The 13,144-nt window shown below is 38.7% G+C and overlaps 1 protein-coding gene across 1 annotated transcript in view; it reads right to left on the bottom strand.

Annotated features, from left to right (window-relative positions):
• THEGL (theg spermatid protein like) overlaps positions 1-13,144 on the bottom strand; it is a 67,161-nt gene that overhangs the window by 17,021 nt on the left and 36,996 nt on the right. Inside the window, 1 exon segment of the mRNA XM_032631982.1 lies at positions 6,593-6,704. Within this exon segment, the coding sequence (XP_032487873.1) occupies positions 6,593-6,704 (112 nt within the window).

Below are 13,144 nucleotides of genomic sequence, written 5' to 3'. Positions count from 1 at the left end.
CAGAGAATAAAAAAGCAGGAAATACTTCTCAACTCATTTTACAAGACCAACATAACCCTAATTCCAAAACTCAACAGATATATTTTTAACTATAGATCACTATCCATCATGAACATAGATGCAAAGTTCCTCACTAAAATATTAGGAAATCAAATTCATAATGTCTGGGCTTCCCTGGTGGTGCAGTGGTTGAGAGTCTGAGGGGACACGGGTTCATGCCCCATTCCGGCAAGATCCCACATGCTGCGGAGCGGCTGGGCCCGTGAGCCATGGCCACTGAGCCTGCGGAGGCCCACATGCCGCAAAAACAAAACAAAACAAAACCAAAAAAACAACTCTAAGCAACTATGCACAGAAGTCTGCACATTAACAAAATAAAGAAAAAAGATCATTTGGGCTTCTCAGTCAAGAATAATACTTATTCTTGTATCTTGATTATGGTGGTTAATGAATGGGTATATATATTTGTTAAAAGCTTATTAAACTATACAAGATCTATACATTTAAAATTTTATACATATATTATAATTTTAGTATATTATATATATTATTATTATATAAATTATAACCCCAAACTTTCAAGTTACAAGCTGGGAAAAATATGCACATCATATATAACAGATGAAGGATTAATATCCCTAAGATGTAAAGAATTTTGTGAATCAATAAAAAATGAACAGACCAGTAGAAAAATAAAGCCATGAACAGACAAATTTAGAAAAGGAAAATACACATGGCAAATAAATGTAGAGAACGATGTGACTTTATTAATAATCGGAGAAATGAAATTTCTCCTAATCCATGAGGTCATTATACCAACATGTCTCTCCCCCATCATTCTCAATCTTGATTATTTTCTGAGAATAAAAATTCTAGAAGTAAAATGACTGAATCAAGGGTATGAACATTTTTGAGGTGATTCACATAAAGTCCGAAAATGTGTTACAACAAAAGTGATTTTTATTTACATATTCACTTGCATTATTTGGGCTGCCTTTTTTTTACTGCACATAATATATTAATTATTTATTTTACAAAATATTAATTTTATAATAAAATAGATCTCATTAAAATAGTTATGGATTAAGTGAGCTATGAAACCAACCCCTTTCTTTTTAAGTTTTGTAGTCCTAACAGCTATTATAAAAAGAGACTTGGGGGCTTCCCTGGTGGCGCAGTGGTTGAGAGTCCGCCTGCCGATGCAGGGGACGCGGGTTCGTGCCCCGGTCCGGGAGGATCCCACATGTCGCGGAGCGGCTGGACCCGTGGGCCATGGCCGCTGGGCCTGCGCGTCCGGGGCCTGTGCTCCGCAACGGGAGAGGCCACGACAGTGAGAGGCCCGCGTACCGCAAAAAAAAAAAAAAAAAAAAAAAAAAAAAGAGACTTGGTATGACATTCATAGAGGTAAAAGGACTTCCTACAGTGTACCCATACAAAGTCTCTGGTGGCAAGTAACCTCAGGTACCTGTAATAGTAACTTGACTTCTTTTGTGAGCGTGTGTTACTTTTAAACTCTGAGAAGATTTAGAATTAACTGTCAAAAACCTAAGGAAATCAAAATCATAGAATTAATACTTTGTCTTAATAATAAATATGTGCAAGAATTGATGAAATTTGAACAGGGACCATAGATTAGTTATAGTATTATACCAATGTTAAATTTCCTGATCTTCATAACAGTATGGTAGTTATATAAGATAATGTCCTCTTGTTAGGAAACACACACTGAAGTACTGAGGAAAAGGGGTATATGATGTCTGTCATTAACCTTCAAAAATGATTCAGGGAAAAGATTAAATATACACACACACACACACACACCACGGAGGAGAGAGAATGATAAAGCCAATGGACTTTAACTTTTGCAGATTCTCAGTAAATTTGAAATTATTGTTAAAACAAAAAATAAGTGTATATTATTAAAATAAAAAGCAGGGGGCTTCCCTGGTGGTGAAGTGGTTGAGAGTTCGCCTGCCGATGCAGGGGACACGAGTTCATGCCCCGGTCTGGGACGGTCCCACATGCTGCAGAGCAGCTGGGCCCCGTGAGCCATGGCCGCTGGGCCTGCGTGTCTGGAGCCTGTGCTCCGCAATGGGAGAGGCCGCAACAGTGAGAGGCCCGCGTACCACACAAAAAAATAAATAAATAAAAATAACTAAAAAAAAAAAAAGCAGGTATATGTTTTAAGAGAATTTGGCCTGTAAGAGTGATAACACTACAATTGCAATTTGAAATATATAACAGAGTAACTGTTTAGAATGATGACATTAAGTTGAAATCTTAAATTTATGTCATTCTGAGACTGGCTGGGACCTGAGACCCTTGACTGTAGAGCTTCCACCTTGACAAATGCCTCCTGGAGCAACAGAATACAAATAAACCAAAAGGGACTAAAAAAGAACTGCGCGCATGCGCAGTTGGGGCAAATTATGAACAATAAGAACATACGAAAAGGCCAAAACCCAACTGCCACTTTTGAGGTACCAGGAGAAAAAGTAGGGTACTATGCATGATCCCTGTACCCAGCACCACCAAGAGGGTGGGCCCACCACGTATGCCACCCCCTGGCCCGATCCACCTATTGGCCCCTATCTTCACCCTGTTTAAGGGACCAGCTCGCCTCCTCTCAGGGAGTAAGCAAAGGCATATGTTACTTGTTTTCCCTCCCTCCTGCTATAGCACGAGTCCCAGTAAAGCCTTACCTGAATTTCTCATCTGGCCTCTTATCAATTTCTATTAATTAAAGAGTCCAAGAACCTTAGTCAGTATCAATTCTTACAACATTAAAAAACTTCAGGTTCACTATATTTATAAGTTTAAAGTGTTAGATTTTTAATAATTATTTAATATTTTAGAAGGTTTTGTTAATGTAGATGGTTGAAATAAAATACTTTAAAAAGAAATCAAATTTAATGTATTTATAAAGTATTTGAAGGTATTTAATTAAGTTTGGAAACCAATTCAAGCATTATTTAGGACTCTTAAAAGTCATTGTCAAAAACTGCTAGAATTGGGCTTCCCTGGTGGCGCAGTGGTTGAGAGTCTGCCTGCCGATGCAGGGGACACGGGTTCGTGCCTCGGTCCGGGAAGATCTCACATGCCACGGAGCGGCTGGGTCCGTGAGCCATGGCCGCTGAGCCTGCGCGTCCGGAGCCTGTGTTCCGCAACGGGAGAGGCCACAACAGTGAGAGGCCTGCGTACCGCAAAAAAAAAAACAAAAAAAAACACTGCTAGAATTATTGGAACTTCCCTGGTGGCACAGTGGTTAAGAATCTGCCTGCCAATGCAGTGGACACAGGTTCAAGCCCTGGTCTGGGAAGATCCCACATGCCGCAGATCAACTAAGCCCACGCGCCACAACTGCTGTGCCTGCGTTCTAGAGCCTGCACGCCACAACTACTGGAGCCCATGCGCCTAGAGCCTGTGCTCTGCAACAAGAGAAGCCACAACAATGAGAAGCCCGCGCACTGCAACGAAGAGTAGCCCCCACTCACTGCAACTAGAGAAAGCCCACGCAGCAATGAAGACGCAACACAACCAAAAAAAAACTGCTAGAATTATAAATAGAATAATAAAAATTCCAAACTAAACTTAAAAGACTACGAAATAGGGCTTCCCTGGTGGCACAGTGGTTGAGAGTCCGCCTGCCGATACAGGGGACACGGGTTCGTGCCTCGGTCCGGGAAGATCTCACATGCCACGGAGTGGCTGGGTCTGTGAGCCATGGCCGCTGAGCCTGTGCGTCCGGAGCCTGTGTTCCGCAACGGGAGAGGCCACAACAGTGAGAGGTCCGCGTACCGAAAAAAAAAAACAAAAACAAAAAATCCCGCAAGCCACGTGAGGTGGTAAAAAAAAACAAACAATAACAAAGTAAAACATAAAATTAGACTAGGAAACTAACAGATATGTTAGAAAGAATGCAAAAATAGATGAATCAACAACCGGAAGGTATGTTAGTACCACAATAGTGAAAAAGAGGAGGAGGTTTTTTTTTTTTCCCTTCAGAGTCAGAGAATCTGGGTGCAGTAATCAAAAATAATGAGTAAAATGATCCGTCTGACAATTCTCATTGCTGCCTAGGTTTCAGGAGAATAACAAACTAACTTTATTAATCAACAGTTTCTGATTGTTACAAAGTGTCATCCATAAATTTCCCTTCATTTTAATAATACTTGCTGAATGCTAAAGAGAAAAGAAAAAAAAAGGAGGTGGTGAAAGGCCTTGGCTGTTGAGGGCGGGGCCTAAGCAAGGGCAAGTTTTGGGTGGTGGGTGGGGCCTATGCTCAGGAACCACAGGGCTGGAAAAGGCCCTGGGGGCTGTGGGGGTGTGGCTTAGCCTCAAGGAACAGAAGGGGCCCAGGCGTGCCCCCTACCCCTGGTCTCAGCGGGCAGGAGACCTCACCTGGGAGCCCAACAGGCTTCCCGGGCTCGAGTGGGCGGGGCAAACTCCCTCCTCTCCTCTCCCACTCCTCCGGTCTGGGGTCCGGGAGGGCCCCTCTCGCCTGCCTCTCCTGATCTCCTGGCCTCCCTCCTATGCCCTCAGGACCAATGCGGGGGGGCCTTGGAGGGCAGGGAACTGGCCTGGGAGCTCAGCGGTTTCCCCAGGCCCCAGTGAGCAGGGCAATCACCCTCTGGTCCTCTCCCACTTCTCCTGGGTGGCCCCTCCCCGCTGCCACTCCTGATCTCCCTGGTCTCCCTCCTACGCCCCCAGGGCCCACGCAGCCTGGATGGGGCTTTGGAGGGGGGGAACCAGCTTGGAAGCTCAGCAGGCTCTGTGGCCCCAGTGGGCCAGGTGATCACCCGCTGCTCCTCTCCCGCTCTTCCCGGAGAGTCCCTCCCGCCTGCCTCTCCTGATCTCCCCGGCCTCAGGAGTGCCGATCTACTCTAGCCTCCACTTCTCCTCCCTCAGTCCCCCTACATCCTACTGGTTCACTCTGGGATTCCTCCCGTCTCCTTGGTGGTTAGAGTCCCCCACCAGCGGCCAGCAGGTGCCCTAGTTGTGGGGAGAGCTGACTCCGCAGCTTCCCACACCGCCATCTTGACTCCTCCCCCGGCTGTTGTTTAAAATCACTAAGTTTGGGGGTGGTTTGGTATAAAGCAACAGATAACCAGATCAGAACTTTAAGGATGGGTTCTTTGTTCAGGCATACTGTGTTTTATTGTACTTTGCAGATACTGCGTTTTTCACAAATTGAAGTTTTGTGGCAACCCTGCATCAAGCAAGTCTATCGGCACCATTTCCCCAACAGCATTTGCTCAATTTGTATCTCTGTGTCAGAAATATTCTCACAATATTTCAAACTTTTACATTTTTATTATATTATGCTGATATGTGATCAGTGATCTTTGACATTACTATTGCAAAAAGATTACAACTCACTGAAGGCTCAGATGATGGTTAAGATTTTTTAGCAGCATTTTTTTAACTAAGGTGTGTACCTTGTTTTTTTAGACATAATGCTATTGCACATTTAATAGACTACAGTAGTGTAAACATAACCTTTATATGCACTGGGAAAGCAAAAAGTTTGTGTGACTTGCTTTGTTGCAATATTTGCTTTATTGGGGTGGTCTAGAACTGAACCCAAAATATCTCTGAGGTATACCTGTACTGGTTCTAGACCATCTGGAATTTGTTTTCTGAGCAGATTAGATTTAAAGCTATTAATGATCCTATTGCCAGTCATTTAAAAAAAAAAAAAAGACACTGGTAATCCGTGGCATGCACTGACAAAACAGAAAGCAAGATTTGGTAATCAAGCAGCTGCTGACAGAGATCATTTTAGTGAAATAAAGAGGTATAATGAGGTTGGCTCATTGCTTCTAAGTGCACTGGAGAACTTGAGGAAAGAAATTACCAGCTCAGGCCTTTAAATTCCCACCTTAAGGCATAGTTAAGGGACCAGAAAGTTTTTGTGACTTACCCAAAAGAAACCCTTATCTTTAATGGTCACAGGACTGAAAATTCTCAAAACCAAGCTCAAAATCTAATTCTGTGAGTGGGTGAATTACAGCACAAATTGAATTCCCAAACTTATATGGTCTCCTATATTAAAGTTAGGGCAATGATTGAGAAGGAACTGGACCTTAAAAATTGGAATCGGAACATAAGGGCACATTCCAATGAAGGGGGGACTTTGAAACCCTGAACATACCTGAGCCTTCCTTACCAATAGAATCAGCCCTTCCTCCCTTGTCTGAACAGGCAAGACTCTCCTGTAATTGCCTCTCCTGAAGTAAATATCTTCTAGGGGACTGCTGAACTACCCCTAGTCTCTCTCATTTCTTCTAGATCTATGACCAGACCCAAGTCCCAGCTGCTGTAACAGTCTTCCATAGACTTCTCATCAGCTCCCACAATTGCTTAAGGTTAATTCTATAATATGCATTGTGGTTCTGCTTCTCTCATCAAATCCTGACTGATACATTAGGCACAGGGCAGATAGAAAAATTCATTTGATAAGAGGGGAAAATAAACATGAAGAAAAGGAAAATACACACCTAGAAATAAGAGGGGAGCACATTACAGTTACAAACATGCTACATGTTACAAAGTGCATCAGGAACTGTTTCTTTCACATGGACCCACTTACGCTTTTTGGAGGAACATAGTTTGGATTTGTGACTTTGGCTATTGAGAGTTGTAATATCCGGGGAGAAGGATCAGAGATTTGAAGAGAATCTCTTAAGTCATCACTGAAGGGCCTATATGCAAATGGAACATGAAATATTATAATCACTGGAGGAACAATAACTGCATTCTTCATTGCTATAATCAACCTCCAATCAATTATATTTATTGTTTCTATCTTAGGAACATCTTTTCCCATAATCATTAGTGTTCTTTCCACTAGATTGGTGTTTCTTAAAGTTGTTTTACTATGATCCACAGTAAGAAGTACATTTTATATTGTGATACAATATATGTAAATCTGTGTATCTGAAACAAAATGATGATGAAACGATGCTTTCCCTAGGCAATGCATTCTGATTTTTAAAATTTCATTTGATTTCATAAAAACAACAACTGGAATTGATTTCATGATCCACTGATAGGTTGAGACTTGCAGTTTAAAAAACACCTCACTTCCTACCAAAACCTCCTATTAAAACCCTGAGATAAAAATTCCAGTCACTACCAAGAACCCTCTGTGATGGCCAGTCTCCTCTGCAGGGCAGTTTGAGATAGTGCTGGACATAACTCCCAGCAACCTGGCCGATTATCATAGGTGGTTTCCCCACATACTCCTTTCCCAGAACAGAAACCTATCAACCAACAAACCTACAAACCTAATATGGAAAAAGGTTTTCTCAAATAAATATGATTACCCTCTAGGGGTAGTCTGTTAGTTTTAAAACTTGATATATAGTTAACATACCATAGAAGTTACCCTTTTAAAGTGTACAATTCTATGTTTTCTAGAATATTCACAAAATTGTGCAACCATCACCACTACCTAAATTCAGAACGTTTTCAACACCCTAAAGAGAAATCCCATACCTATTAAAATCCCATCCTATTACCCCCTCCCCAGCCCCTCCCCACCTCTAGGAACTAGTAATCTACTTTCTGTCGCTATGAATTTGCCTATTCTGGAAATTTCAAACACATGGAATCATACAAATATGTCACGTTTTGTGTCTAGCTTCCTTCACTTGGCATATTTTTAAGAATCATGTATGAGTATGTCTTTCCTTTTATGGTTGAATAATATCCCATTATATGGATTTGTCACATTTTGTTTATCCATGCAACCATTGATGAACATTTGAGTTGCTTCCACTTTTTGGCTATTTTGGAATGATGCTGTGAATATTCATGTACAAGCTTTCGTGTGAACATATGTTTTCAACTGTCTTGGGTACATGCCTAGGAGTGGAGTTGCTGATCATATGCTAGTTCTATGTTTAACATTTTGAGGACCTGGAAAACTATTTTCCACGTAAGCTTCACCAGTTTACATTCCCACCAGCAATATATGAGGGTTTCAATTTCTCCACATCCTCTCCAAGTAATTTTCTCTTTATTAATTATTATTATTGCCATTCTAGAGGTGTGAAGTAGAATCTCAGGGTTTTAACATGCAATTCCAAGATGACTAATGATATTTAGCATCTTCTCACGTGCTTCTTGTTCCTTGTATATTTTCTGTGGAGAAATGTCTATTCAAGTCCTTTGCTTATTTTTTAAATTGGGTTATTTGTCTTTTTTGAACAGTATTAAGAATTCTTTGTATATATTCTGAATACTAGTCTCTTATCAGATATATGATCTGCAAATATGTTCTCCCAATTTACCAGTTGTCTTTTCATTCCCTTGAGAGTGTCCTTTGATACACAAAAGTTTTTACTTTTAATGAAGTCCAATTTATTGTATTTTTGTCACATGTGTTTTGGGTGTCATATCTAAGAAACCACTGCTTAGGTCATAGAGATATATGCCTATGTTTTCTTCTACGAGTTTTATAATTTTAGCTCTCATATTTAGGTCTGTGATCCATTTTGAATTAACTTTTGTGTATGGTGTGAAGTAGGGGTTCAACTTCATTCTTTTGCACGTGGATATCCAGTTATCCTACCACCATTTGTTTAAAAGACTATTCTTCCTCAATTAAACTGTCTAGGCATCCTTGTCAAAAATCAACTGACATATACCATAAGGGTTTATTTCTGGACTCTCAACTCTATTCCATTGATCTACATGTCTATTCTTATGCCAGTAACACACTGTTTTGATTACTGTAGCTTTTTAGTAAGTTTTCAAATCAGAAGCTGTAAGTCTTCCAACTTTGTTATTCTTTTTCAAGATTGTTTTTGCTATTCTAGGTCTCTTGCATTTCTATATGAATTTTAGAATCACCTTGTCAATTTCTACCCAAAAAGGAGAGCTGGACTTTTAATAGGGATTGTACTAAATCTGTAGATCAATTTGGTGAGAAGTGTCATCATAACAAAATTAAGACTTCTAATCCATGAACAGAGAATGTCTTTCTATGTATTTAAATCTTCAATTTCTTTCAACAATGTTTGTAGTTTTCTGTGTACGTACATTGCACTTCTTTTGTTAAGTTTATTCCTCAGTATTTTGTTCTTTTATTTTTAATTATATTAAAATACATATAACATAAAATTTACCATCTTCACCATTTTTCAGTGTATAGTACAGTAGCATTAAATGCATTCACATCGTTGTGCAACCAACCTCCAGAACAATTTTCGTCATGCAAATCTCTATACCCATTAAACAACTCCTCATTCTCCCCACCCCCTAGCCCCTGACAACCACCATCTTACTTTCTGTGTATGAATTTGACTACAGTTGGTACTGTGCATAAGTGGAGTCATACAGTATTTGGTTTCTTGTGACTGGCTTATTTCATTTAGCATAATGTCCTGAAGGTTCATCCATGTTGTAGCATTTGTCAGAATTTTCTTCCTTTTTAAGGCTAATATTCCATTGCACGTATTGTTTTGTGCTTTTTGACGTTGCTGTAAATGGAACTGTTTCTTAATTTCATTTTCAGATTGTTCATTGCTAGTGGATAGATATACAATTGATTTTTGTATATTGATCTTGGATTCTGTGCCTTCCTGAACTAATTTATTAGCGCTAATCATTTTCATGTGGATTCCCTGAGGTTTTCTATATATAAGATCATGTCATCTATGAGTAGAGAGTTATCAATACTTCTTCCTTTACAACCTGAATAGCTTTATTTCTTTCTCTTGCCTAACTGCCCTGACTCAAACCTCTAGTATGATGTTGAATAGAAGTGGTGAGAGCTGATGTTCTTGTCTTATTCCTGATCTTAGGGTGAAAGGTTTTAGTCTTTCACCACTAATTATGATGATAGCTGTGGGCTCTTTGTAGATGCCCTTTATCAAGCTGAGGAAGTTCACTTCTATACCTAGTTTGTTGAGTATGATATGTGTTAAATTTTGTTAAGTGCTTTTTCTGAGTCTATTCAGGGAATCATGTACTTTTGGGGTTTTTTATTCTATTAATTTGGTGTATTACATTGATTTTAGTATGTTGAACTCAACATATTCTTGTATTCCTAGAATAAATCCAACTTGGTCATGGTGCATAATTATTTTTATATATTGTTTGATATGCTTTGGTAGTATTTTGGTGTGGATTGCTGCATGTATATTTGGATTTGGTTTGGTAGTATTTTGGTATGAATTGTTACACATATATTCATAAGAAATATTGTCTGTCATTACAAACATTTTTTGGTTTGGTATCAGGGTAACATGGACCTCATGGAATGAGTTGGGAAGTGACCTACCTTTTGGAAGAATTTGCAGGATTGGTCTAGGTCTTCTCTAAGCATATCATTGAATTCATCAATGAAGGCATCTGTTCCTGAGTTGTTCATAGGAAGTTTTTAAAAAGTATTAATTAAATCTCTTTATTTGTTATGGGTCTGGTGAGATTTTCTATTATTCAGTCAGTTTCAGTGGTTTGTCTTTCTAGGAATTTGTCCATTTCATTTATGTTATCTAATCTGTTGGCCTTACAATTGCTCATAGTAATCCCTTATAATACTTTTTTCTCTATATAAGATCAATTTGCAACCCTTCTTTTGCAAATGATTCCTTAGAAAGGTCCCTTCTTTCTTTCATGATTTTAGTAATTTGAGCCTTCTGTCTTGTTGTCTTGATAAGTCTAGCCAAAGGTTTGTTTTGTTGATCTTTTCAAAGAGCCAACTTTCAGTTTTGTTGATTTTCTCTTTCTGGTTTCTATTCATTTCCACACTAATATTTATAATTTCCTTCTTTCTGCTTGTTTGAATTAGTTTGCTTTTCCATTTGTAATCTCTTAAGATGGAAGATTAGGTTACAATTTACAATCTTTTTTATTTTTTTATTTTTTTATTTTTTGTGGTATGCGGGCCTCTGACTGTTGTGGCCTCTCCCATTGCAGAGCACAGGCTCCAGATGCGCAGGCTCAGCGGCCATGGCTCACGGGCCCAGCTGCTCCGCGGCATGTGGGATCTTCCCAGACTAGGGCAGGAACCCGTGTCCCCTGCATCGGCAGGCGGACTCTCAACCACTGTGCCACCAGGGAAGCTCTCTTTTTTATTTTTTATGTAGGTATCTTCAGCTAAAATTTCCCACTAATCACTACCTTAGCTGTATCTCATAAGTTTTGGTATATTGTTTTCATTTTATTAATATCAAAGTGAGTTATTCTTTGACCCATTGTTTGTTTAGGAGTGTATTTAATTACACATATTTAAATTTTTTCTTCTGCTATTGGTTCCTAATTTCATCATTGTGGTCAGAGAACAGATTTTGTATGAATTCAATTCTTATAAATTTATTGACATTTGTTTTATGACCTAATACATGATCTATCCTAGAGAATATTCCATGTGCACTTGAGAAGAATGTGTGTTCTGCTATTGTTGGGTATAGTGTCCTATAAATGTCAATTAGATAGTTTTGGTTTATAGTATTGTTCAAGCCTTCTATTTCCTTGTTGATCTTCTGCTTGTTATTCTTTCTATTACTGAAAGCACAGTATTGAAAAACTGAACTTGAATTATCTATTTCTCTTTTCAATTCTACCAGGTTTTGCTTCATCTATTTTGGGTTCTTGTTGTTAGGTATATATATGTTTATAATTGTTATAGTTCTCTAATGGATTGACCATTTCATTACTATAAAATGTCCTTCTTTGTCTTAAAGTCTAATTGTCCAATATGAGTATATCCACTCACTTTAGTTGGTTTTCATAGTATATCTTTTGTCGTTCTTTTCCTTTCAGCTTATATATTTCTTTGAATCTAAAGTATGTGTCTTATAGACAGCATACTACTGAGTACGTTCTTTTAATCCATTCTGTCAATCCCTGCCTTTTGATTGGACAGTTCATTTGCATTTAATGCAATTACTCATAACATGGAATTTATGCTTGCCATTTTGCTTTTGTTTTTCACATGTTACATCTTTTTATTCCTCTATTCCTCCATTCCTCCCTTCTTCCATGTTAGATATTTTCTAGTGTACCCTTTAAATTCCTTGTTATTTCTTTTACTATATTTTAAAAATTATTTTCTTAGTTGTTACCCTGTATATCTTAACTTATAACAATCTAATTCAGATTAATATCACTCCATTCCCTCCCCTTTTTGGGCTGTTTTTTAATACACTGTATGTCCATCAACACAGATTTATAATTATTGCTTTATGCAGTTGTCTTTTTTTTTTTTTTTTTGCCCATGCCACGCGGCATGTGGGATATTCATTCCCTGATCAGGGATTGAACCTGTGCCCCCTGCATTGGGAGCATGGAGTCTTAACCACTGGACTGCCAGGGAAGTCCTATGCAGTCGTCCTTTAAATTATGTAGGAGAATAAAAGGGTTACAAACAGAAAAATACATGTATACTATCTTTTATATTTACCTATGTAGTTAACTCAATTTTATTTCTTTATTTCATGTGGATTCAAGTTATCGTCTAGTGTCCTTTCATTTTAGCCTGAAGGACTCCCTTTAGTATTTACTGTAAAGCAGGTCTGCTGTGATGAATTTTCTCAGTTTTTGTTTAACTGGAAATGTCTTAATTTCTTTTATTTTTGAAGGATAATTTTGTTAGCTAGAGTATTCTTGGCTGACAGTATTTTTCTTTCAGTGCTTTAAATATGTCATGCCACTGCCTTCTGGCCTCTATGGTTTCTGATGAGAGGCCACCTGTTAACCTTATTGCAGATCCTTTGCATAGGATGAGTCACTTCTCTTGCTGCTTTCAAGATTCTCTCTTTGTCTTTGATGGTGGACAGTTTGATTATGATGCGTCAGGTTGTAGATCTTTTTGAGTATATCACACTTGGAGTTTGTTGAGTTACCTGGAAGTGAAGCTTGTTTTTCATCTAAGCTGGGAAGCTTTTGGCCATTGTTTCTTTAAATATTCCTTCTGCCCCTTTATCTCTCTACTCTCTTTATGAAATTCCCATTATCAATATGTTAATACCCTCGATGCTGTCTTACAGGGCTTTGAGGCTTTGTTTATTTTATTTTATTCTTTTTTCTTTCTGTTCCTCAGACTTGATCATCTTCACTGACCTATCTTTAAGTTTGCTGATTCTTTCTTCTGACTGCTCAAATCTACTGTTGAGCCCTCTAGTGAATCAGC

Source organism: Phocoena sinus, chromosome 5, assembly GCF_008692025.1.
Source record: "Phocoena sinus isolate mPhoSin1 chromosome 5, mPhoSin1.pri, whole genome shotgun sequence".
NCBI lineage: Eukaryota > Metazoa > Chordata > Mammalia > Artiodactyla > Phocoenidae > Phocoena > Phocoena sinus.
The sequence above is the reverse complement of the archived record's forward strand: the minus strand, read 5'-3'. Positions and strand labels throughout refer to the sequence as shown.